The 26,894-nt window shown below is 41.6% G+C and overlaps 3 protein-coding genes across 4 annotated transcripts; 1 reads left to right on the top strand and 2 right to left on the bottom strand.

Moving 5' to 3' along the window:
- Positions 1-3,287: 3,287 nt before the first annotated feature.
- On the bottom strand, positions 3,288-14,734 carry zc2hc1a (zinc finger, C2HC-type containing 1A). The gene is made up of 9 exons (XM_061757695.1): positions 14,212-14,734; positions 11,296-11,369; positions 11,039-11,155; positions 10,110-10,251; positions 8,234-8,376; positions 6,249-6,351; positions 6,034-6,109; positions 5,836-5,946; positions 3,288-5,250 (listed from the first exon to the last, which is right to left on the bottom strand). The coding sequence occupies exons 1-9, from the start codon at positions 14,228-14,230 to the stop codon at positions 5,115-5,117; spliced, it is 921 nt and encodes a 306-aa protein (XP_061613679.1). The 5' UTR covers positions 14,231-14,734; the 3' UTR covers positions 3,288-5,114.
- Positions 14,735-15,232: 498 nt separating this feature from the next.
- pkia (cAMP-dependent protein kinase inhibitor alpha) lies at positions 15,233-20,370 on the top strand. 2 transcript variants are annotated; one of them, XM_061757696.1, is made up of 3 exons: positions 15,233-15,384; positions 18,514-18,700; positions 19,248-20,370. In XM_061757696.1, the coding sequence occupies exons 2-3, from the start codon at positions 18,550-18,552 to the stop codon at positions 19,310-19,312; spliced, it is 216 nt and encodes a 71-aa protein (XP_061613680.1). In that variant the 5' UTR covers positions 15,233-15,384; positions 18,514-18,549; the 3' UTR covers positions 19,313-20,370. The 2 variants fall into 2 exon arrangements, with proteins under 2 accessions (XP_061613680.1, XP_061613681.1); XM_061757697.1 differs by lacking the exon at positions 15,233-15,384 and adding an exon at positions 15,410-15,526.
- ercc3 (excision repair cross-complementation group 3) lies at positions 19,783-26,887 on the bottom strand. The gene is made up of 15 exons (XM_061757694.1): positions 26,448-26,887; positions 25,955-26,154; positions 25,640-25,876; positions 24,632-24,681; positions 24,387-24,522; positions 24,038-24,208; positions 23,074-23,278; positions 22,597-22,911; positions 22,303-22,487; positions 22,022-22,224; positions 21,842-21,938; positions 21,654-21,771; positions 21,433-21,551; positions 20,992-21,141; positions 19,783-20,902 (listed from the first exon to the last, which is right to left on the bottom strand). Exons 1-15 carry the CDS (start codon positions 26,473-26,475, stop codon positions 20,771-20,773), a joined length of 2,346 nt encoding a protein of 781 aa, XP_061613678.1. The 5' UTR covers positions 26,476-26,887; the 3' UTR covers positions 19,783-20,770.
- Between the last annotated feature and the right edge of the window lie 7 nt (positions 26,888-26,894).

The raw sequence follows: 26,894 nt of genomic DNA, 5'->3' as shown, positions 1-26,894 counted from the left end.
CAATTTAACCTGCCAAATGGAGACTATAAAACCTTCCCTCACAAATCAACTGGTCAGCTCGGTCCTCGACTCAATAGAATGCTTTTGCTCGTTGAAATCAGTAAGTCCAAATGCACTTCATTTATATGTATTTTCTGTGGAATTAAACAAACGTAACACATTGTAAGTAGTTTGACCTCTACACTGAGGAGGATGTGTTTTCATTGGCGCTTGCTTGTTTGTAAGAAACACACAAAGGAGTGTTAGGGCCACACTGAAGTAGAAATGAAAGTAAATCTACACAAAAAAAAAAAAACATTTAAAAGAAAGTAAAGTTGCAGTGTTACAATAGTCGAAACGTTAAAAGAATTGTTACATGAAAAACTCAATGTTACAAAAATGGAGTGGCAATATTACAAGAATAAATGTTACTAATCTTTCAACAATAAAGTACAATTGTTACGGGAATAAAGTGCTGAGGGAACAGTTAAACTGTTACAAGAAAAAAAGTGGATAGTTTGTTACTGGTAGATGAAAATATGATTTAGCGTGCACAATGCGATATATCAAAGCTGGGAAAAATTACGGCGGCTGATTTTGCGTCTGAAAAAGCCAGGCGCACACTGGCACGATGACTGCGGTTATTGTTACGAAGAGGCGGCATAGGTAAAATGAGAGGTGACTGAGAGAGATCTTTACATACATGTATATATTTTGACATGCCAGAACCAAAAATGTATAATTCATATTGTCAATTCAGCAACGTGATTTTGGAGCTTCGGAATGATCCAAGGGCTGACTTAGGCCTGGTACACACACAAGGATTTTTCAAATCTTAAAATTGACTGCATGTTCTCCCCGTGCCTGCGTGGGTTTTCTCCGGGTACTCCGGTTTCCTCCCACATCATGTATGGTAGGTTAATTGACAACTCTAAATTGCCCGTAGGTGTGAATGTGAGTGCGAATGGTTGTTTGTTTGTATGTGCCCTGCGATTGGCTGGCAACCAGTTCAGGGTGTACCCCGCCTCCTGCCCGATGATAGCTGGGATAGGCTGCGGCACGCCCGCGACCCTTGTGAGGAGAAGCGGCTCAGAAAATGGTTGGATGGATGGATGCCTTGTTCCTGAGTCGAGCGCTTCTTGATTGGCTACATTCTATTATCTGTTCCACGTCATAATTTACGGAGTCATGAATCGGTTTTCCCATTTCAGACACTATAATTGGGACACATCCACTCTTAACACACATGAGACACATGTGACACATGAGGATAATTTTAGAAGAGAATCTTATAAGACAAAATATAGTCTGGCGTTTGACGTCCTTGGTTGGGAAGCGGCAAAATCGGGACAAAAATAGCCCAATTGTGTTGCCGGCCTTAAAGTCAGTCACAAGAAGGAGTCATGCGATATCACCGATGACAAAATTACTTTGAACTCTGCATTTGCTTGCATCAGTGCCATTTCAGCACACTGTGGAAATTGGTGATGGCCTCTCCTAGACCGTTTTTTCAAGAGTTCTTTGAATCGATAGTACACAGAATGGAGCGATACATCCAATTCCCATCCAACGCGGACGAGTTAAATCAAACAAAACAGCTTTATTCCCATTTATTTTCTGTCTGTAATCCAGTAATCTTTGTTTGTCTCTTCCCTTGACACTTCTAATTGCGTCACTTCAAACTTAATTTCGAGCTTTTGGTGCGCCACCAAATTTTCAAAAATGGCTGGGACATGGGCCAAGGAAACATTTTGTTATGTATTAACTTTGCGAAATGGGTCATTTTCGCCATGTGTAGATTTGTACCCTACTGAGTGGTATTCTATTTAACATGTACCAACCTTAGGCCCTGACATTAGGCCAAAATAGTTTTTGTTGTCAGACTGTCTGTATGAAAGGGGTGCCTCAACGATGCATTGAATTTGATGATTCGAGTGAAATCTAAGGTCTCAAGAAGCATATTGTGTTTGTCTGTTCTCTAGAGTGAAGAACACAAAGCCAAGTCAAAGAGGAGGACAGCAATGACACAAAATCACAAGCAGCAGAGAAAAATCAGCAGGGAGACCAAAAAACTTTGCAAAGTTAATGCAATCTTATCTAGCATGACCAAGTGCTATGAGATCCTGAATTCACTGTTAGGGGACACCTGATAGCAGCACGCCGCTTGGGTTATTTTAACACCAGGAAATTCTTTCGTACTCCATGATTGGGTTACAAAAGAGGAAGCTCCCACTTCATTTAAGCTACCCTGGCAAGTGACATTTTTTTGGCTCGTGTATGACAAATGACTCTTTAGCTACGCTTTACACAGCCAACACAATGGGAAGTGCAAAGGCCAAGTGATTGAGTTGTTTTATGATTCAAAACGGTTCAGTTTTGAACATCCGCGAACTTGCTCTGCAAAGTGTGACTATACATTCCAATATACTGAAGTGCACAGTAAAAAGAAGCGTAACAATGACATAAGGGCAACTACTATTCAAGCTTATTTTAGGGTTTACACTCATCTATCACTGCTCGAGAAGTGAAAATAAATGTGCTCGTGCCGCTTTATTTTCAATTTAAATCCAAACAACCAGCCCTGGTTTGTAATCAGATGGATTGGCACCCATTTTACATTAGAAAAATCTCCCACCAAACCAAAATGTACTCACAAATTGACTTACTCAGTGTGAAATTTGGTCCTATTTAATCTCACACAAAACTGCTATGCTTGCAATAAACTATGACTTAATCTATTATATGAATCACAACAGGTAGATGCACGTGTATTGTACCGTCTACCATTTAATGGAAGAGTTGAATTGCTGGAAGAGCATTTAATTGCTCTGCCTGTCATGACACTTCACTTGCATGGATAGATAAAGCTATATTTGCCATTAATACTCATTTTCGGACACATGAAGTGAAATTGGATAATTCTCTGCAGCATCCCTGATGATCTCTCACTGCATACTAGTGTCACGGGCACCCTGGTCATAAATCTGGATTAGATGACACAGCAGATCACTCGCTGTGTATGACTGATGTGTTAAAAGCTAATGTTGCAACAGATGGCTGAGTTCAAACACACACACCTAACTCTGTTCAGGGTCAGCACCAAGAAGTTCTCAGTCTTCAATTGCCACATACTGTATGTTGCGAGAGCTAAACTTGACATTTGTTGGTTTATGTACAAGACACCCATATAAGCATTTGACGTATATAACCCATTTGTATTGAAAATATATTTATAACAAAAACAGCAAAGGTGTTGTTGTACTTTTGATTCTTGTGTTGTCATCTTCAATGGACACACACACACACAGTCGTCTGCATAAAGGTTTATTCATGGAGGCTATACATTGGATGAGTTGCACAAACACACGACTTTTGTAGTCAGCATAGGAACGCATTTTTTATTTTATGAACATGAAGCATGGGAAGTATGCATGGCTCTGATAGTTTTCCCAACAGTAAAAGTGACTATTACATTTCCTAAGTCAATGTCGTACCATCATGTGGTACATGTGCCTTTGACCCCAGCCTAACAGTAATCCAAGCAGCAGAGACTTTAAGCCTGATGGAACATCAGACCTTACGTGAGAAGCAGCCAAAATGTGTCAAAAACTACATATCGACCCATGCTTGAAGGTGTCCGTGTTATCACCATTCTGAAACAGATCAATATGAATTCGATATTGATTTACACCCATCCATAGTGTTTTAAATACTAGGGTTTTGAACATCTTATGAGAAGTTAGTAGGATTTCAGTCAAAAAGTAACCTAGTTTTTTCAGTATAGTATGTCCACCGTTTTTGGAGTGACACGTTACTGGTAAATACTTCAGTTGAAACACTTGTATACTAAATTCTGACAAGCTCTGAAAGTTTGTTGTAGTATTGGACCCAAACTACCTTAATTCACTGAATACCAATGAAAACAAAAACAAAAGACACGTGTAATCCATCTTGGTACTGGTGCAAATAAAAACAAAACGTAAATTCAGTAGATTAACAAAAATCCAGTAAAATGAGATGAAATAAGGACAGATAAATAAATAACAAGTCGGAAAAGGAATGTATGGGTTTACAGAGAATGCTACATTTGTGATGAAATATCAGCATTAAAAGTTAAAAGGGACGTGGTCCCGGTCTATAAAATCTGTGCAGACAGTGTCTGCAAGAACAAATGGACCGAGATGACACATTTAATTATGCTGCAAAATCGATTAAGAAGGCCGCGACGTAGATGATATGTGGAACCAAGGGGATGGCTGAGCACGTCCTCACACCATGTGGACAAAACGGACCAATCACGAGAGATGATCTCCGCGGCATTCTACGCGCAGCAACATTTCTTATCGTGTGCGCGGCCCAATGTGTCGGTCACGTGATGCAATGCGGCCGCTATTGGCCGAGGGAGTATAAAGAGGCCTTAAGGGGGGCTGAAAAGTCACTATATATAGCAACAAAGTTTTGCTTTGTTGTTTGGAACACTGGGTAGCCTTCACTTTGTCCCAAGGTCTTAGCTCCACCCCGGTGGTAACAAAATTCGTATTACATCTGTCATCATCATCATCATCCAATGTCTCTTTTAAGACTGTTGTGTCACTCACTATCAGTTAATAAGAACTATATAATATTAGATAGTACCAATTGAGACACAGGTGTGTGGAGCAATGACTCCAGTAATAGTCCAATAACACAAGTGCAGTACTTTTAAAAAGCCAATGTCACAGCTCTTTTAACAATTGAAGCTTGAAGGCTATATCAAAATTGTAGCAGTTGGGTGAATGTTTCTTTTCTGGAAGTGACGAAAAGTGATAAAAGATTTGGAACATGGGATTATACGGACTGAATCCCTGTCAAAGGGCGTGGAGCAATCGAGTTGTAGGATCCATATTTGTGAAACACGGCCCTGGCCATAACTGTTACTCAAATGCTCTAATAACCAAACATCAAACACAGCCATCATACTTTTGCCATTAGAAAAAATAATCCTGAGCTAATGTGTTTTCAATTAATAGCTTTCAGTTGTCGATAAAGACTTTGGGACTCAAATGCAAGATGACAAGAATAAATTGTAAAACCATGCATTTAAGAAAAAAAATTTAGCGTTGACATACTTTATTTTTCCCATCAGTCCCTTTATCTTAGATACACATCCTTCTGATGCCACACTCACAGCAAAACTTTGCAGATTCTACGGGGTACCTGGTCCCACATGAGTGACAAAACTTGCTCTTTTTCTCATCATTGCCCACATCGTTACTGCCGTTGACGTCATCCCTGAGAAATGGAACACAGTCAGATTAGAAACAACCTAAATTGACATCCTGAAGCCTCATCCCTGAATTCACTTTACAGGGTCGTGTGTAATTATGTCTATTAATGTTAGCACCTGCGTCGTAAAATGTGGGTATCGAATTAATACAATCATTTATTCTATTACTCATACTGTACTGGGCATTTGCTTTTCCTTTTTCCTTAGGCGTAACTTCCATACCAAACAGGTTCTGTGATTGTATCACAAAAGCAAGCAAAACAAACACACACACACTTGTGGATTTAATACTTGAGAAGTTCAATGAGCTGAAGTCTCAGGAGGTTTGCTGATGCAAATAAAAAGTTAAGATTTGGGTATGAAACAACAAGTAAAAATATGCATTTTGTCTTGGATTCAATGGGCGATTTGTTGAATTTCGAACCGCATTTAAATGGAATTAGAGCAGGTATTCTGATTGAAATGTGTCCAGCAATACACCACCCAAACACAAGAGGTCAGGATAGTGTAGCATGTGCTTTCCCTTCCTCCTAGCCTCTCTGTCTTTTTTTTTTTTTTTTGCACAAATGTCTTCTGGGGAGTTGGCTCACCTCGTTATGCAAGTGTCTTCCTGTTTCTTCTTGTTGAGCTGTCCTCTTCCGGGCGTAGTGTTCCTCAGAGAACCGTATCCAGAGCCCATTACTCGACCTTTCATTCCCACACTGACATATAAATTGAAGGGAAAGGTAAGAGGGTGGGAAAAAAAAATATGATTCTGTACTCCAATGCTTCTCTCTGTGTGTACTCACCCAGAAGCAGGGCTCGTGATCCCAGATGTGTTTGTCCTCATAGAAGCTGCAGAGGAGGCCTTACTGGAAGGCACTCCTAGAATTGGAAGAACTTGTGACTCAATGTAACATCTTGTGCTGCTCGAGCTCATGAGATATCGTATCTAACAGGACGTGCTGAATGTGAAAGTGTTTTCAAACTGTTATAAATACACAAATCTTGCTGCAGGTGTTACCAGTAGTCTGAGCAAGGCCTGATCTCTGAGGGAGACGGGAGGAGGCCGAAGGGATAGTTGACACTGCAGAGTTGACCTTCTTGACAGGAGTGGGGGGCTTGTACTGAGGACAAAGGCAGGTGAAAAGCTCAGTCAATGAAAAGTTTGATAGAATAACCACAAATTGCATTACCCCATAGAGTGGTGGGGGTGTTTCTTTACTGCATCAGGGTAAAGCTCCAGTTTAGTTTTAAACTCCACTTTAGGTTTACAGATGCCATGTTTGCTATGCGGGTGTAGTGTGTTGTGATAGACAGCGTCGCTACATTGGTATTATCAGATAATAATAACTTGGATTTATATGGCGCCTTTTAACAGGGACTAAACTGGGATTTATTATGCCATTATTCATTTTCAATGGATCCTCATTATGCCTGTATCCCAACGTGGCAGCACGCCAATGTGCCCAGGGGTGCGGGTGCCCGCTTATAGGTGCTCGCAGATATAGTTTTTTGAGGTCTCATCTTTTCTCTGTCACAAAAAGCAGGCATTTGGACATGTTTCTGTTGACTTTTCATATCCACTGGATGTAGCCAATGTCTCCATCATAACTCAATCATTGTAACCATCCAGCCATCCATTTTCTACCGCTTATCCGAGGTCGGGACGCGGGGGCAGTAGCCTTAGCAGGGACCCCCAGACTTCCCTCTCCCCAGTCACTTCATCCAGCTCTTCCGGGGGGGATCCTGAGGCGTTCCCAGGCCAGCCAAAAGACATGGTCTCTCCAGCGTGTCCTGAGTCGTCCCCGGGGTCTCCTCCCGGTGGGACGTGACCAGAAGACATCACCAGGGAAGCGTCCGGGAGGCATCCAAATCAGGTGCCCCAGCCACCTCATCTGGCTCCTCTCGATGTGGAGGAGCAGCGGCTCCTCCCGGATGACCGAGCTTCTCAGCCTATTCCTAATGGAGAGCCCGGACACCCTGCAGAGGAAACTCATTTCGGCCGCTTGTATCTTATCTTATCTTATTCTTTCGGTCACGACCCACAGCTCGTGACCGTAGGTGTGGGTAGGAACGTAGATCGACCGGTAAATCGAGAGCTTCGCCTTAGCTCCTTCTTCACCACAACGGACCGAACCAAAGTCCGCATCACTGCAGACGCTGCACCGATCCGCCTGTCGATCTACCGTTCCAGTCTTCCCTCACTCGTGAACAAGACCAGAAGATACTTGAACACCGACCCGGAGAGGGCGCTCCACACTTTTCCGACTTAGGACCATGGTCTCAGATTTGGAGGTGCTGATTCTCATTCCAGCCGCTTCACACTCGGCTGCGAACCGCTTCAGTGAGAGTTGGAGATCACAGTCTGATGAAGCCAACAGAACCACATCATCTGCAAAAAGCAGAGCTGCAATACTGCGCCTCGGATGCATCTAGAAATTCTGTCCATAAAAGTTATAAACAGAATCGGTGACAAAGGGCAGCCTTGGCAGAGTCCAACCCTCACCGGAAACAAGTCCGACTTACTGCCGGATATGCGGACTGAACTCTGACTACGGTCGTACAGGGACCGAACAGCCCGTATCAGGGGGTTCGGTACCCCATACTCCCGAAGCACCCCCCACAGGATACCCCGAGGGACACGGTCGAACGCCTTCTCTGAGTCCACAAAACACATGTAGACTGGTTGGACGAACTCCCATGCACCCTCGAGAGCTGGTCCACTGTTCCACGGCCAGGACAAAAACCACATTGCTCCTCCTGAATCTGAGATTCGACTTCCCGACGGACCCTCCTCTCCAGCACCCCTGGCGAGACCTTGCCAGGGAGACTGAGGAGTGTGATCCCCCATGTTTTTTTATATATATATATATACATGAATGTCAAAATGGAATACTGAAATACCATTTATGACCCAGGTTGAGATTTCAAGCATTGTTTCAGACATTTCCATTTACTACCTTTTAATACTCTGACAACTATATTGGTGTGTACGTTGAATAATACCTGTGCGCGAGCAGGAGTTTTCTTGGCATTGGCCAACTTGTTCCTGTTACCCATCCTGGAAGCCTGATCCTGACAGAACTTAATATGTCCTTCAGCGGAATTTTCGTTGAACCGCCGCTGACAATAGGGACACTGGATTAGGTCTAAAGAACAGATTGAGAGAAAAAGTGCATGTCATTTTTTCATGGCAATCCAATTCTATGAGACGAACTCCCATGCACCCTCGAGGACCCTGCTGACGGTGAAGAGCTGGTCCATTGCTCCACGGCCAGGACGAAAACCACACTGCACCTCCTGGATCTGAGGTTCGACTTCCCGACGGACCCTCCTCTCCAGCACCCCTGAATAGACCTTACCAGGAAGGCTGAGGAATGTGATCCCCCTGTCGTTGGAACACACCCTCCGGTCCCCGTTTTTAAAATGGGGGCCCACCACCCCAGTCTGCCAATCCAGAGGCACTGTCCCCGATGTCCACGCGATGTTGCAGAGGCATGTCAACCAGGACAGCCCCACAACACCCAGAGCCTTTAGGAACTCCGGGCGAATATCATCCACCCCTGGGGCCTTGCCACCGAGGAGCTTTTTAACCGCTCGGACTCGATGTCCCCTGCTTCCCCCGAGACGTGGGTGAAGTTCTGCCATGGGTGGGAGTTGAAACTCCTGACAGGGGATTCTGCCAGACGTTCCCAGCAGACCCTCACAATACGATGTGTTGAGGCAATGTTTTCTATATAATTGTAATAAACAAAGGGAAAAGGTTGTCTTTCAAATGTATTTGTTGCAAGAAAGAGGAGAACATTTGCATAGAGCAGACACACAGAATGCAGTCTCCAAAGTTTTATGACTGACACACCCACTTAAATTGAGGTGCCCTGTGATCATAAACACAACTGTTCATTTACTTGGAGCAGGGTGTAAAAATAACCATATGCTTCTAAAGACAAAGACATTATTATTCGATCACACTTAGTAGCTTGTTCTGGTAAACTTCCATTACAACCAACTTAAGGCATTCCAGCTTCTTTTGTTTCCTATCTGTTCTTGATTATCAGAATACGGTTAAACAGCAACTAAAGTTTCCTTTAGGGATGGGCAGTTAAGGATAAATCCAAGTTTATTTCAAAAGGAAATCACCTATGGTTACTTCAGTTCAAAGCATGTCCTCACTGGTTACACTAAGCAGCACATGGCTGCGAACAGAGAGGAGCGAGTTGACAAAAACGGTCAGTGTTGCCAATTTAGGGATCCGGTCACTATATGTAGCGACTTTTACAACCCCTCTAGCAACTTGTTTTCAAAAAAAGCGACAAGCGAGACCAATTCCCACTATGACACAGAGAACATGAGTGGATGTATTTTCACATTGTTTTCTGAATGACAAGGAAGGAGCGCAGTACAAGGCAATCATGGAGTAAATCATGCTGAACACTGCATAAGACACGGTGCCCATTTATTCAGCATGTTGCAAAAGCAGTAATTTATCAGCAGGTTGGAAACTTTTGACCCGAGGTATGTGCTTCCAAGCCGCAAATATTTTCAAAGACCATTAGAGAGTTGGAGGGGGCGCAGTGTTACTCTTCGCTTGCATATGGACCAGCCAAGCCATGCACTTTGCTAGTTCATTTTATGATTGGTTAACATTTAGAATGTTAATTCATTAAGGATTGTCTTTACGTGCATATTTCAACAAAAACGTTCCAACATTATCTGCAAAGAAAAATATATTTAACTTATATTTTTATATTTTTCTTATCAAAACTGATGCAAATTGATTTAATTCGAATATTGGGTGTTTGTGGGAAAAAAAATAATCAGACCTTTAATTTCAAGGTCATATCGCCCAGCCCCATTTTCCAGTGTGCCAAATATGACTTACCTGGGTCATATGAAGGAGGAGGAGGCGGGGGCAAAGGTGCACCTTTCTTCATGGCCCTCATGCTGGCTCTGGATGCGTGGAGGGCCGAGATTAAGTCCTCGCGTTTCTTGCGCCAATTGGACGGTTTCCTTGGGGGCTCTGCCTGGCAGGAGAAAACACAGAGGAGGTGCTTACCACCATTCTGCCGTTTCAATGGGTACATACTATACATGTGTGCAAGTCGATCGGCAGCACACAGGCCCTCGGAGAACTCTGAACTGAATAAATAATAATAAATCAACTTCATTTCTGAGAAGATGATGAACTTTGTGACTGAAATATACAGTAGTTGTATTTGTTGCAAATGTGTAGACCCAAAAGGAGGAATGACCTCAAGGTTAATTGTACATTTTACATGTTGAAAGTACGCTGAATGAACATTTACAAATAAACGGCTTCAAGCAACAAGACTTAGTTAGTTGCCGAAGTAAGTACAACAAAATTAAGGTCCAGAATCTTCTGAGTGACTTGATTGCCATGACGGGCTTTTTCAGATTGATCGCCTTTAACTTGAAGGCAGCATCGTAGGCATTATGTCACAAACGCACAGCAGAGCAGATCTCAGGATCGATCTGAATGCTTCAATGTGTGTGAATTCATGAACAGTAAACACAAATGTAAAGCTCCTGGGATTGGCCAAAATGCGCAAACAAGGTGCATTGTTGTTTAAGCCGCAGTGAGTAAAGCTAGGGAGAAAAATTGTGCCCCATAGCCCGAACTTTACTGAATAATGTCACCCAATATGCCACGGAAGGGAGACTAATTCAAACAATGACAGCCTCCTGAGCAGTAGCTTGTTCAGGGATGCTTTGACAGGACAAAGTGAGAATCAAACCTAAAACTTTTAAGTCCAATTTAGACTGAATCCACCCCTCATTGTGTGATCTTACCTTTGGTTTAAGGGGTTTGAGGGTGGGGATGTCCGTGCCAGCCGCTCTTTGCCTGCTGGAATCAAAAACCTTCCTCCGTTTCGATGTTGACTTTTGGCAGACCTTGGAATGCCTCTCCTGGAGAAACGGAGAAAACGTTTCTCAACAACCACCGCACCAAACACCAAATAACCACAACTTTATGTCGTGTGCTCAACAAGTGTTACATTATGGAAATAATCTGTGTTTGGGAATGTAAGCAACAGTGTTGACTTTACCAGGACTTTCGGAAAGAACATTCTTTTACAGGTATTACACTGAGACAGCTCTCCATCAGAAAGGTCTTCCCCATCTGTGAATTAACAAAAGTGAATTATGGAGTCAAATGTCATAATAATTTAGATGTACTGTAGATTAGAAAACAAAGATGGAACACGCACTCACTGGCATAAAATAATGTTCTGTTAATTATGAGTGTCAATTATTGACAGATTGTTGCTATTTGCGGTCAGGCCTGGCCGGTCCCTATCCCCCGCGAATAGCATGGGTCCACTGTACTGTGAAATAGATTGAAGTTGAAGGTCCCTGAGTTCACACAATTTGGAATGGGACCAAAGGTTGGGTGGAAAATACAGTCCGCTTCTGAAATGGACATTTCAATAGCTATCGGGACCTGAGCTGACAGCACCACGCAGCTCAAACAGCATCCCCCCCCCCTCTTGACAAACACCACAAATGGCAGGCTCGCTTCTAGTGTCCTGATAAATGTACACTCAATATACTGCATGTGACACCATTACATCATTCAGCTTGCCCGTTGGGTGTGGCACATTTCCTTTGGAGGGTTGCACAGACCAACAAACACACTGCCTGCTACTACCACCAGGATGAGCTCCTGAGAACCAATTTTAACTTCACAGTCAGTTAGATGTAGACCTCAGAATGCCTAAGCCATGCCTGGATGACAAAAGATTAGTGATTGGCCCTTAGGCCCTCTTCCAATTAGCAACACAAGATGAAGGTCAGAGGAGGGTCAAAATTCAAATCAACGTGTCCAAAGACTCACTGAGGTCCTGAGCCACCATCCAATATAAGGGTGATTCTCCAACTACACTCAAATTTGGTCAGGATATTTTTCAGAAGTTCCAACACATATTCTTAGAAATATTTTGATTTGTTCTACTTCATCACATTAACTGATAGTGGTTGTAATTAAATTACATAAATATAATATATTGTTTTTGCCATTTTAATCTTGCATTCGGCGGAAAGCATCATTTCCATCACACTGCAAAAAAGATGTTTTTCAAACAAAATTACTAGCATAACCCATGTTTTCAAAACATTTAATGAAATTTCACACATAGATGTACCCAAATGTATAAATGTATTTTAAGCATTAAAAATATAATATTTTCTCATCATCAAATACCTTTTTACTATCTTACTGAAGTCTTTCAATCAAGTTTGTACATGACAGAATCATGAGTTTTCCAATCCCAGACATGAATTGTAACCATAACTGCATCATTTTCAAAACTCCTAAATATTATTTGTGTAGCTGTTATTATTATTACTTTTGTGTAAAAATATGTGTTGTGACGGACATGACATTGTGTGGTGGAAAAGACAGCACATGTTGGAAATGACGTGTGACACAGCGCATTGCTGAACATCGGCAACCTTTATTGTCCTTGACATCAAGTGACATCGTTTTTTAAATGTTATGTTGTTTAAACGTAAAAAATAATGCACATTAATCTTAACTACAAAAAAACCTACAAACAAGTTGCAAAACTAGGGCTGGCTGTTGGAAGGAAAACAAATATTCATTAATCTGGCTGTAATTCGTGATTTAATCTTTTAAACAAACTGCCAAACTTGCATATGGATTCATTCCTTTATCCCTGATAATCAAGAGCAGAGCATATTTCTGCCCAAACTGTGGGATCCAACATCTTGTACCTCTTTTGCATAATTGAATACAGAGTATTTTAAGTGATATAAGACAAATAAATGCATTTATAACACTAACATTGTCATTTCCATCACAACACGTCTTTTCCATCACAATAAATAAAGTGATGGAAATGACAACGTTTAGCATTTATTTTTAAATCTCATGTCATATTAGCATGCTAATCTCTGTTTTGGAGTTAGCATAAAATATACTCAAAATACACAACATAAAATGGTATTCTTCTCATTATTTGTACATTCAAAGGAAAGATGAGGTGTTTGGAAATGACGACCAATAAACCTACTCTTGGTTTTGCAAAACTTTACCTTGATTTTTTTTTCTTGTTTCCCTCCCTTCCATGGAGCTAACACTGCGATCCTGCTATGAGCTCTCCTGTCACATGACAACTGATGTGGTTGCAAGTAGACAAAGGTTTAAAAAAAAAAAGTTAAAAGTTACATTTTGTGGTGGGTGGTGGAAATGACAGTGATCCCTAGGGACAGGTGTTCTTTTTATGAAAAATAAATAAAATACTAATATATTTTTTCAAGCACATGATATTCTTCATTAAAATAAGGAATTTATGTGCCATTTGTCAATAAAGATACTGTTGAATATTTTTTAATTTCAGTCTTATGAGTATGAGGGACTGAGAGTCCAAAACCTGACCAAGGGAGAAAAGGACATATAGCAAAAACACTCAATATAAAACCATATTTTATATAATAAAAATAGTAATTTATCGACCATATTTTTTTTGTAAGTTCGTCTTTGTGTCTAGTAAGTGCAGCATGAATATAAAAAAAAAATGAGAAACGTGTTTTTGTTTTTCTTATTTCTGCCTGGGACAAAAATTCTTTGATAGTTGGAGAATCACCCATAAACACTTGGCTTTACAGTACAGTACACTGTTTATAACCATTCATATACTGCATACACACAGCACAATATCAATAACGATGTCTAGGTTGGAGATTACATATATTCATTTAGAACAGTGTGGCTGTTATTTATAATTAAAAAAAATAACAAAAACCTTGTTTAAATGTTTGTGTCGTATGTAAATCTAATTGCAGTCTTTCGAGCAGCTAGGTAACGTTTAGTGTGTCTAAACGTTACCTAGCCAGACAGGAACGACATCCCAAACAATAAGAGGTCGCTGGCAAAAACACCCCAAACTGAAAACTGGATTTTGACACGCAAAGGCAAAACTAAACACCGTAATTTGGCTTACCTCCGAATTCGTCCATCATGAACGTTTGCTTCCTTCTTGAAGTCAGATGCGGCTCAGCTGCCCTAACAAACAAAAGACTGCTAGTCGCCGAATGATGTCAAAGGGGTTCACCTCTGAGTACTTCCGGTTTTGCTAACAGACGCCAGGGAGTCGCTTTCATTTCTTTGTTTGCAACCCGATCTGTTTACTTGTCAACTCCTCCCACCAGAGGAGCGAGGAGCGACAAATATTTGGAGAAATGAGACGCAATTCACTCCTCGATGTTCTCATTTCAAATAAAGATGACCTGTGCCACTACTCAATCGTCACCGTGGCTGAATTGTTACAAACACAAGTTCCACAACGCGCGTGGAATTTACGCTTTATGCTTCAAATGAAACTAAATCTAACTTAAATGTGGTCTGCACTCTTAACCTTCATACACACGCTTTATTATTTGAATGAACGGTGGGAGTTTCTTTTTTTAAAATAGACTTTCGCATCTTGAATCTGTTGATGGTTCCCGTAGTGAGCTTCGACGGAAGTGGCAAGAGGTAAACTATCTTGTCTCAAGTGATCTTTGCGCTACCAATGGCAACTGACTTGTATGATGCTACCAGTATGTCAACATCCCAGGATTCCATTGGTTGTTTCGGCGTGGTGTTTCCTCATGCAATATGCACGGCAACCAGCAGATGGGCATGGGAGGCAACCCCTGTTCCTAAATTCAAATATGGAAATTAGATTTGCTTCTTCTTTTTTTTCTTCACGTGAACAAATGCAAGGTATTATTGTCATGTATTGTAATGCCAAAAGTTTTTTAAAAAAATTCTCCTCCAAACACTGTTTCTCTGTTTGGCATATTGCGCACATATGTGCATTGTGAATGGAGTGACTGACAAGCAGCTGTTACTTGGAGAGAGGCTGTGGGCATAAGAGGATCACTGTTCTCACCCTCACACACAGACACGCTGCACTGTGCACTATTGTGCACAAACGCGACGACGCCGGTCTTTATTTTGAAACGACAACCGGAAACACGTTTATCACCCCATGGTCACCTGAAATGTGACGCTCTTAAACCTTTTTCCACAGTGTAACGAGAATATCTGAGGCAGAGGTTCCGCTCCTCCACCTGATATAGTCGACTCCGAATATTTGGACGCTTTTCTTTTTTTTTTTAAACCTTTACAGGTACCGAACAACAATTCAAATTGTTTATGTGATGCAGAATGTGAACAACGAAAATTGGGTTGACTGGTTTAGCGAGGGGCCTTCAAACATAGACGTGCATGTCGATTATTGCAATCAATGTGCGCATGACCGTTACCTGCATGTACGTGTTCACCTTTTTATCGCTTTGTATGTATTTTTGCAACAATGTGTACTTCAACGCCTCGTCATTCCTGCATTTTCCTTCCACTAACGTGATCCTAATCCCATAAATTAAATAGAGAATATCAACATACAGTATATGGGAATGGGAGTGTCCCGTTATTTTTATGTAAACATTTCAAAACGTGGATACAATAATTAGTGACAGGTTTGAATGAGAAAATAAGTGACAAGTTTTATCATAATTTAGCCTAACAGGTTGAAAATGTAAGTGTAAAACAGAGTTTAAGATCCTTACATTAACAACAAGAACAAATGCAGACAGCAAGTTTACATTCACCTCGTTTTGCTCCTTTGAGTTCCCTTGAAAAGCGTGATGTCACATCCAGAATGCAGATTCATGGGGACTAGTTCTATTTCTTTAGAGGAGAAAATGACCACATACCAACAGGGTGGAATGCTGTGTGAGGGACACGCAATACATTTTTTAAGAAATAAATTAAAACCACTATTTCCATTGATATTTTATTTTGTGATACCTTATTTAAATATGACCAATAGTGAAGGTACATTTCTAATTATTTTCATTTAAGTTGCAAATACGTCACTTTGAAACAGAAAATTTGCCTTGGGGACATATTGGGAGAAAAAAAGTACGTGAACCCTTTGGAATTTCTTGAATTTCTCCATAAATTGGTCATAAAATGTAGTCCGATCATATAAATCACAAGGCTGAAAAGAGTCTGCTTAAACTAATACCACACAAACAAGTCTATGTTTTCACATTTGTATTAAAAATAGCATGTAAACATTCCCATGACAGGGAGGAAAAAGTCAGTAAAAGCTTGGATTTGATAACTTGTGGGACCCTCCTTTGGCAGCAATAACCTCAAACAAACATTTCCTGTAGTTGGAGATCAGACATGCACAGGGTCAGGAGGAATTTTGGACCGTTCCCCTTTACAAAACTGTTGCACTTCAGCAAGATTCCTGAGATGTTTGGTGTGAATAGCTCTCTTGCGGTCTTGCCACAACATCTCAATCAGTCATTACTTTGACTGGGCCACCCCAGAACACATATTTTCTCATTCTGAAGCCATTCGGTAGTTGATTTGCTTCTGTGTTTTGGATCCTTGTTCTGTTGCTACTCTTTTGAGCTTCAACTGTTGGACAGATGGCCAACAACAAGTTTCTCTGCAAAACAGCTTGATAAACTTGTGAATTCATTTTTCTATTACAAGCTGTCCAGGCCCTGAGGTTACTAAGCACACCCATACCATGATGCTTCCTCTATCATGCTTCACAGTTGGAATAAGGTTTTGATGTTGGTGGGCTGTGCTATTTTTCCTCCACACACGGCGTTGTGTGTTCCTCCCAAACAATTAAACTTTGGTTTCATCTGTCCACAGAATATTTTGCCAGTAGTGCTGTGAAACATTCAAGTGTTCTTTAGCAAACTTCAAACATGCAGCAATATTTCTTTTAGACAGCAACGGCTTTCTCCTGAGTGTTCTCCCATGAATGAACCCCATTCTTGTTTAATGTTTTACTTAACGGTAGTGTTGTCATCAGAGATGTTGGCATGTGCCAGTGATTTCTCTAAATCTTCAGATGACACGCTGGGATTTATTTTCACCTTATTGAGCATTCCGCGCTGTGCTCTTGCGATCGTCTTTACAGGATGGCCAGTCCTTGGAAGAGAAGCAACGGTGCTGCACTTTCTCCATTTATATACAATTTATCTAACCGTGGATTGATGAACATCAAGACTTTTAGAGATACTTTTGTAACCTTTTCCAGCTTTATACAAGTCAACAATTCTTAATCGCAGGTCTTCTGAGCGCTCTTTCGAGTGAGGCATGCTACACACCAGGCAAGGCTTCTTGACAGGAGACAATTCTAACCTGGTGTGTTTTCTTGAGGCCAGAGCAGCTTTAAGCCAATAGGCAGAGTTGACCCATTTTCTTCCATTTTCACTTCCTGTAGTGTACTTTTGTCCATACAGCCCTACTCTTTTTTTCTCCTTTACTTTTTAACATGTGCTGTATTTTTCTGATTGCCTCAGTTGTTTGGCATCTGCTTCAAGATATGTTCGACTGAGCTCTGGTTGCCTGCTCATGGAACACACACGCACACACAATTGGCTAAACAGCAGACAGGCTGCATCATGTGAGCAGGCAGGTCTAAATTATGAAAACTTCCAAATGAATATTTCATTGGACGTGTACCAAACATGCGTATAAAGGATAAAATCATCCACATTTATAAGAGGCCTCATCATCCTAATGTAATTTGAATCATCCTGCCACTGCGTCATTGAGAAAATGAGCCTTTTAGAAGCAGTACTACGTATAGAGTAAAATTATCATGTGACTATTGCTAGGTTAACATCTGCGGGGTCTCGCCCATCTTGACACCATTCGGAGCACGGCAGCTGCCTGGGTTTCATTGCTCACTCACATGGAGAAAGAAGTTGCATCTGAAAATAGACGTGAATGCCGGCACTGTCATTTGAGGTTGTGTCAGTGGGCTACCAACCTATAAATTGCAATAGAATAGAATAAGCTCAATAGAGCATCATTGATTTGCATAAATTAGGTCGACGTCGCCTCTTAATGGACACACGGCAGTGAAAGCAGAGTAAAGGCTGTGCTATGGTGAGCAGAAGACTGGGAGTGTTTGAATATCAACCCAGGGGTTTAACCCGAATCTCCGTGGCAACACAGAGCCAATCGTGCCTCATGCTAATTCCAAATGAACTGGCATTTGAATATATTCCACCTTGGGCCATAATTTCATCTTTTTGTCATCAGTTCAAGAACATTCTGGTTTCTTTTTAGCTCTCTTGTTGACTGATCTTAAAAGAGACTAGGGATTAATGAAGGATTAAGTCCTAAAAAAAAGAGATGGGAGCCCTGTATTAAGGGCATTTTCTTTATACAAACCTCCTGTCTGTACAACACATATGTCTCCATTTTTTTCTGCAAGCTTGTGCAGGTCCTGCCATGGTGAGGCGTGGCAGAGATGACTGATGTGGAGGCTTCCTTTGAGGACTTCATCGCTTCTCGACGGTCCGGCCGCAGGAACGCCATCCACGACATCCCGGCAGCCTCCGGGGCGCCGGGAACCGCAGACCTGTCGGCGAGCGTGGCGCAGGTCAACATCAACAAACCAGGTAAGAGGAAGTAAAAACTTGCACACATGCTGCCCGGCCACAAAATTCAGAGCTGCCTTTGCAAACAGTATAATAATGCACAGTTTTCATTGCCACTGTCAGAAAGGTATTACTTTAGTAGGTCAGTCTTTAATGGAGAGGTATATCAGGTAAAGTATATCAGACTATGGACCAGGACAAAGTCCACACGGGGACTTGCGCACAAATGTAATAAAGTGGGTGTGTTATAAAGCAAGTCTTTCAACATACAAATCCAGAAAGCGAGCACAAAGAAAAGTTTAAGAGCAACACCAGCTGAAGCAGGCCAAGGAAAACATGACTAAAATGATACACATTAGGAGTCAAAAGTAGATATGGGCATAAGAATTATAAGTGATCGTTAAGAATTTTATCGAGGGTGTGGAATTGATCCATTATTTGAAGCATTGAATGCAAAATTGAGTGTGCAACATAACAAGCGGTAGGACCTTCAAAATAAAACGGCACATTGCTGATTCTGCAGGCCATGCATTAGTCTGACTTGTCAATTTGCTTCTCTGTCGTCCAGCTGATGAAGGTGAAGAAGACGCTGAGAAAACAAAGTCTTCTTCGTCAAAAGATGACAGCCGGTGAGGACGCAGCTGGTCGGCGAAAGGGCTGCGGAAGTTTCTAAAACTTACAACGGCGCCCGTGAGCGCAGACAAGTTGTGCTTTATGGCTATGAACAGACTCCAAACCATCTCCTGCCATAAACACGTCATCTCCATGGCACCCGGTATCATCATCATTTTGCATTGAGGCATGATCCAATGTCCTTAAAGGGCCTCATTCCCGAGCTCACCATTCCTTGAGAGGCCAAACACGCTCAGTGGACGTGAAAGGGAAGGTGAGAACGGCCTGGGGCCATCACAGGCCTACTGGGGAAGGCCTTAAAGCCCATCCAGGATTGACAAATCCTGCCCCCCTTAAGCACTACACCACTGCACCTTTGAGGATTCCAAGGTTGTGATTAGGTTTTACCACGTTTCTCCTCTGTTCTTTTGGAGAAACCCCAGAACTGACTAATTGCCCCCCCCCCCCCCCCTGCATTTTGTTGCCAGAGCACATTATCTAGTCCGGCTCTTTATCTTAAATTCATTTTCAGTATTATATTTTTAAATGATGTTAATTGTAGCTTTTAGTACATTCATAGGTTCCCCACTGTATCGGGATAAATCCAAAATGACACACTGCCATTTAGCATTTATTTACAAATTAATCTTAAATATGATACAGTTGTAAGAATGATGTGGAATACTGACTGCATGCAAGTTCACTAGTCTACTATCGTGTCTTATCTGCACATATTCTATCCAATGTTTGTGTTAAAGATTAGTATTAATTGTTCAGTTTCTCAGCAGAAATAACTGCCCTAGGATGTACTGTAGCTAAATTCTCCAAAAATGTTTACTAATACACGGTGCACATACAATACTTTTCTGTGTTGAATTTATGCTTGGCAACATTTTAAAGAAATAAATGGATTTTCGTATTCAGTCTAAATTAAACAGCACAAAGATGTGAAGACTAGTTTACGACCAGGTTCTATTTTGCATATTGGTATTTGTTTTTATTTTTATGGACGTTTACCATCTAAAACATTTTTTTTTCTATAATTTGGACGATCAAATAAAGCTGATTGAAACAATGAATTAGAATTAATTTATTTTTTTTTTAATTATAATATATATATATTAATAGGGTGCAGATAGTTTCAATTAAAGGGACGGGTATTTTTTTTTCTACATTTATTTTGTCTCCTTTCGGTCCTCGAGGAACAGTAACGTGATCTGTTTTAACAAGGTCAATGTCTCCCATTAGTGGTCACATGTTGCTACTACAAGAGATTGTCGTAGACGTCTATGAACCTGCACGCATGTTTTGGGAATGTTGGAGAAAAATCCACGCAAGCACGGGGAGGACATGCACACTCCGCACAGGAAGGCCGAAGCCCGGATTTGAACTCCCACCCTCGGAAGTGTGAGGCTGATGTGCTGACCGCTGTGGCCTCTTCACGCCACCTTCCAGTGGCTAATGGTAAAGTCAGCCCATCTACTTCCTGAAGCGCTTGAAGAGCGGATGGATGCCCTTGCCCAGAGACGCTTTGCTTTTGCCCTGATATTCCATATAGACTGTGTCATCAGCACCAGACATGGAGCTCATGGTCCCTGTTCGCCGTGAAAACTGTTCGGGAAATAGGAAGGAGATAAAAACAGTCAAAATGCAGCAATCTGTCAGCTTTATCATGTATGGAAGGTTTTGGTGGCACCCACCTGTGGCCTGGTGCCCACCTCCCCTGCCACAGTTTCCTCCTCAGCATCCAGATCAGATGCAGCCAGAACCTTTTGGAGGAGTTGTTGCTGATCCTCTCTGGTGGAGAACATCAAATCTTCTTCCTCCATTCCTGCCAACTGTGTGATCACCTAAGAAACGTACATGGCTTTTACACGGGACATGACTATTTTACATAACATATGGATTTCCAATGTGGAGGAATCTATCCATCTGCGCCATCCTCTTATTTGTTCTCTCCAAACTGTATAGAACTGACTTAAACATTCATTCATGTTCTTTACATTCTCTTAGTTTTTTCTTTAAATTCTTGTATATTACAATACAGTACGTTCAATTCACAAGTCAAGGTACTACTGACTGAATATTGTCTGGACAAAGAGCCATAAGCAGTGTCCATGTGTCCAACAGTTAAGATATACCTTAAAGCTGTAGCCCTGGTCCACTAGAAACCTCTGTCTCTTGGTGGAGTATGCCATCTCCTGGGTGTCTTGAGACACCAGCGAATAAAAGAATGCGTTGTACTCCTCTGCAACCATTCCTAAAAAGGCAGACTAGTGGTGTGAGAGGCTGCTTTTGTAAATGTTTCTTGCATTAACACATAGAAAGAAAGTGTTCCGTTAGAACAGTAAAAGAAACTAACCTTTCTTGGCTCTTAAAACTCGACCAAGCCTCTGGGCTTCCTGCCTCCGTGACCCACCATGAGAGGAGATTTGGATGAGAACATTGGCTTCTGGCAAGTCAAATGAGGTGTCTCCAACCTGTTAGGTGGCAAAGATATATTAAAGAAGCTTTTGTGAGGTACTCACTAACCCATTCCCAGTTTGTTACCTTGGAGATGAAAATTGTGTTGATCTTTGGGTTGTGTTTGAAGTTCTGCAAGATCTGCATACGTTCCCCTTGGGAGGTTGGCCCATAAATGTAGGGCCTTGAGCAGACAATTACAGAGAGAAATTTAATACTGAAATTCTGTATTACAAAAGTGCTCTTTTTTTTGGGTGGGGTACATACTTGTTAAGGCGAATTGCATATTCTTTCAAGGCAAAGACATTATCAGCAAAGACAATGATCTTGTCATTGCGCCGCTCATGAAAGCGAATGAGAAATTGGCAAGCCCGGAATTTATTGGGATTCATGGTATAAAGCAAGATGCGCTTCTTAGTTTTGATGGCCACGTACTCTCTGTAAAACTCTGGAGACATCGGGCACCACACCTGCAACACAGACAATGTTGATAAGGACGTGCATACAATTAGGACTATCAGCTCCTGGGAGGTCTGCGATTCTTTCACCTCTGCGCACTGGACTTTGGCTATGTAGCCATTGCTCTGCAACTCCATCCAGTTGGCTTCATAAAGCTTTGGCCCAATTAAGAAGTTGAGGTCCACAATCTTGTCATCCTCCCTAACTAGAGTAGCAGTGAGGCCCAGTTTGCAGTGTGCCTGGACGATGGTCAGTACACTTCGAAACATTTTGGCTAGGCAGAGGCATATGGAAAAAATGGTAGCATATCAAACCATCGCACAAAATGCACTTACTTCTTGTTTTATTGGCAACTTAATATGATGTGTGATGTTAAACCTTACCAGGAATAGTGTGCACTTCATCGAGGATAATCAGACCCCACTCTTGGCTTTTCATCCACTCCATGACCCTCTCAGCTTCCCACGAGCGCTTGGTGGTGTGGCCCAGCATAGAGTAGGTGCTGATGGCCACCGAGCAACCGATGGGCTTGTCCTTGGCGTCGGAGGTGAAGCGGCATATTTGAGAGTCGTCGATAGTCGACCACATCTTGAACTGGGACTTCCACTGCTCCACTGACACAGAGGAGTTACCCAATACCAGGCAACGTTTGCGGACTGTGCACGCTGCTGTCACGCCCACTAGAGACTTTCCCGCTCCTGGAAAGCAAATGTACATAAGTTGTGGCCAGTAGGTCTGTGCAAACACACATTGCGGTATGTCAGTTTGACATGAAGAAAAATGTTAGCGTTTCAAACTAATTTTGACTGCATTTTTCACCATTCCATCCTCCTTTGCCAACAGTAAACCAGGATTCTCACCACAGGGCAGCACAATGACTCCGGAGCGAGCGCGTCCATTGCCAAACATCTTACGCAGACTTTTTTCCTGATAGGGTCGTAGTACAGCAGTCGGCTTCAGGTCGATGTTGATATCTGGGTTGACTGTATCATTCCGAAAGTCGTACTCCGCAAGGAGCGGGTATTCCAGCTCAATGCAGCGCTTTTGTAGCGCCTCAATCATATCCTACACAAAACCACGACGTACATGTTGATTTGAAAAGTCACAAAGCAGCTTCAGCAGTTTGTTACCGGTCTGTACACTCAGTGGCCATAGAATTTGTTCTAAAGGGATCCCTTTCAAGAGCTGTATAATTAGCAACACCCCAAAGTATGATGCAGCGCAGTTCTACACCACAGCAAACCAAAATCGCAATAATAAACATTAATGAATACCTCTTTGACACTATCAATCAAAATTGATCATCATTGTCTTCTGGTCGGAAACTGTTTTGATACAGCTCTTTTGCAAGCCTACCTAATGTTGTGGCCCGGGAGCGGATATTACAGTAATTTAATTCCGTTTGCTTCAGGAAGCTAGAATTACATACGTACAGTTTCCCTCGGCGGGCCATTATGAGTGTGAACCCGTATAGCCTATGATCGCCCCATATTACACATACACAACAAATTCATGGATAACTAGCTCTGAAAACAGAAGCCAGTAAAAATTGTTTGTTCAACCATTATTCAATTTGGGATTGGTTAAAAAAAATCCTTTCTATATCTGAACATTAATAACAGAGAAGAGAAATTGTCCATTTTTATATTTTAACAAGAAACATGATCTTCTTTCATGTGCCACATAGAATAATGTGGTGGGCCGGATCTGGCCCCCGGGCCTTGAGCTTGACACCTGTACCTTATAACATCATCTACTTTACTTGGATTTGAACTTCATCGGGAAACCAACAAGCTGCCGTACAAAAAAAAATGTAAACCGCACCTGTTGAATCTCAAACGACACGGCCTGAGTCTCTTCCTCCTCCTCTTCCTCCTTATCCATCTGTTCATAGTAACTGAAGATGTCCTCAGGGACCTGTTGGACCGAAGTTTGACCATCAGCGGGCTGCTGTGAGGTGGAAGGACCTCCTTTGTCCTCAACAGACTTGGAGATCTGTTGAAGAAATACAGTATCGATTGTTCATGAACCATGGCATTGGTTTTCTTTATTAGTACTGTAGGTAAGACAGCTGTTAAATATACAGAAATACTTAGGTCATTATTAGATGTTTTTAAATTGAACAAGTTAAGAGTTTTTGTGTTTGGACAGAATGTTTTAACAGGGGGCTTACCGCTGACTTGCTGTGGATGACCTCAGTAATCAACTCGCCGTCTGTGCCATCAGGAGCACATAGGCGACATTTTCGGATCTTTTCGTCCTGCAGGAGATGTTGAATCACATCAGGGAATGTGCTCTCAACAAAATACCTGAAGACAGAATGACACGCAGGTTAAAAAAAAAAAAAAAGAAAGAAAAAAAAGTGAAAGAGCAACAAAAACAAGAAAGGGAATGATTTTGAAGTGGCCTATTATGTACCTGTTATGCTTGAGCACCAGCTTGACTTTGCCATAGCTCACAGTGCACAGCTGAGAAAAAGAAATATCAAATAATGAAAAAAGAAACTAAACATTTTCATGATCACTAAATGCATTCAAAAACAAAGACGCTGAAGACAACGTAACCTTAATAGTTGACTTGGAGTTCAACAACAATCACCCACATACAATCTGCTGTTAAAACATAGCATGAATTTCACTCAAAGTTAACACTCCTTTTACGCAAACACTCAAATCTAACTTTTTAAAGAAAATTATTACTATTATTCTTATCATTTAACATTTTTATTTTGTTCTTGATCTTTATTATTATTATGTACAGCGCTTTTTTTACCGCTGTGGTCATTTTCAAAAGCGCAAAGTGCCCTATTAATTTGCGCAGGAGGCACATGTGCCACTTCTGTTTTGCGCGCATTAGCCTCCTCGGGGGAAGTGTGGTGCACGCATAAACTGTATTTAAAAAAAATAAATAATAATAATAATAATAGTAACTTTTTTTTAAAAAAGACCCAAAGAAGAGAGAGACGCAATTGAAAGTCACAATATAACGTGTTTCACAGAGATGAATATACGACTGTGAGTATTATCATCTCATTTTTCTGTGCCGTATGTGGTCAAATATTAATTATTTAAAGGTTGATTCCAATTCTTTTCTCTTTACTGTGACATTGACACTGTTTCTAAGCCTGTCTATGGTGTTTTGCATGCATGTGCTAGCATTAGGCAAGAGGAGACAAAGCTCTGTGTTTGGCTAAATATGCAACGTGTGTAATTCTCCTCATCGTGTTTAGTTTCACAGTAAACCTGAACGAGCGAGCATACATACGAGTGACCTTTTTTGGTTTGCCATCTGCCAAAGTGCCCGCACCACGCTCAGGGAGGACATAATAGTTTAGTACGTATACGGCAGGCTGCTATTGAGTCCAAATACGAGCATAGACGTACAGTGTCAGTCCCCATATGATATCGGTGCGTCCCAAATTCATACCTTAATAAACTGCACAATTCCATCCGGCACAGAGGTCTTGCTGAGTTTCTGCAGATATTCCACTATGTCAGAAGTCTGCAGCCCCACACTGACTGCTGCATACAGTGAATACGCTGTTAGTTTGTACTCGTGGATGTGGCTGGGCCTGCACACCGGCTCTGCAATGGCCACCAAGAAATCCTGCGCATACTTATATACTGGTGAAAAGGCTTCAAGAAAGATGTGTCCATCTGGAGCCTGCGGGAGAGAAACTCAATTACAATGAAGAACATTTATCTTGAAAGAATTCTGAAAATCATAAATGACACCGCTTACCACCCAGAGGGGTCGTGAGGAGTGGTCATTCTTTAGAAGCATCTGACTACGATAATCTTTGGCTCCATATTCATCCATCTTGGTGGTGGATTCATCCACTTGTTTCCCCGCAGCAGCTGGTATGGCATCCTGCGACTTGCCACCCACCACGTCGTCTTCATCTTCGTCCTCCTCATAGAAACGCTTTTTGGACTTCTTCTCTGTAGAGCATAACATGTTGAAAACAGACGAGAACTGATCAACTGGAGTGGAGTATAAACGCCTAGTGATAAAGTTATGTCAGCGGGAGCAGCAAAGTCAACTGGAACTAGAGCAATAACTGAAATGCAGCATTGATGTTGACAATATCCTCATGGGTGCGATGCCATCAAACGGAATGTGGAATATGATTTAAGTCATTTGTGCATCACTAAACACCCATTTAGAAGGTTGAATCAAATCTAGCTTCAAGCTAGCGAGCTGAAACGTACTAAAATGACGATTAATAACTCACCTCGATCCCCTTTCTCCCTTTTCCCCATTTTAACGGCTCAGAAAGCCCTTTTCTCTTTCAATCGTTGTCGACAGACGAATAGCGACGGTAGCGTATAATCAGCTTCGTCGTCGCAGGAAGGTGGCGTTAACAACATTTTCTTCGGATGACTTGATTTGAAAGGTGGGATGATATTACCGCCATCTATCGGACTGGAGTGTGGATCCTTTGTGCGTCATTAAAAATAAAATAAAAAAATACAACAATAAAATCCCATATTGTACAACTGTTATGAGTGCCCAACGTGTTGCATTACCTAGACCCAATTTTACCCACGATCAGTGTCTGTCTTAACACTTAAATCTTAAATCGATTCAGAGCTAAAGAATAAACATTTTAAACAAAGCATTTTGCTTTCATTCGTCGTTCGTTTTTCTTGGCGTCTCTTTACTTCGTTTTACCGTCAAA

Source organism: Phyllopteryx taeniolatus, chromosome 20 (assembly GCF_024500385.1).
Source record: "Phyllopteryx taeniolatus isolate TA_2022b chromosome 20, UOR_Ptae_1.2, whole genome shotgun sequence".
Lineage (NCBI taxonomy): Eukaryota > Metazoa > Chordata > Actinopteri > Syngnathiformes > Syngnathidae > Phyllopteryx > Phyllopteryx taeniolatus.
The sequence above is the reverse complement of the archived record's forward strand: the minus strand, read 5'-3'. Positions and strand labels throughout refer to the sequence as shown.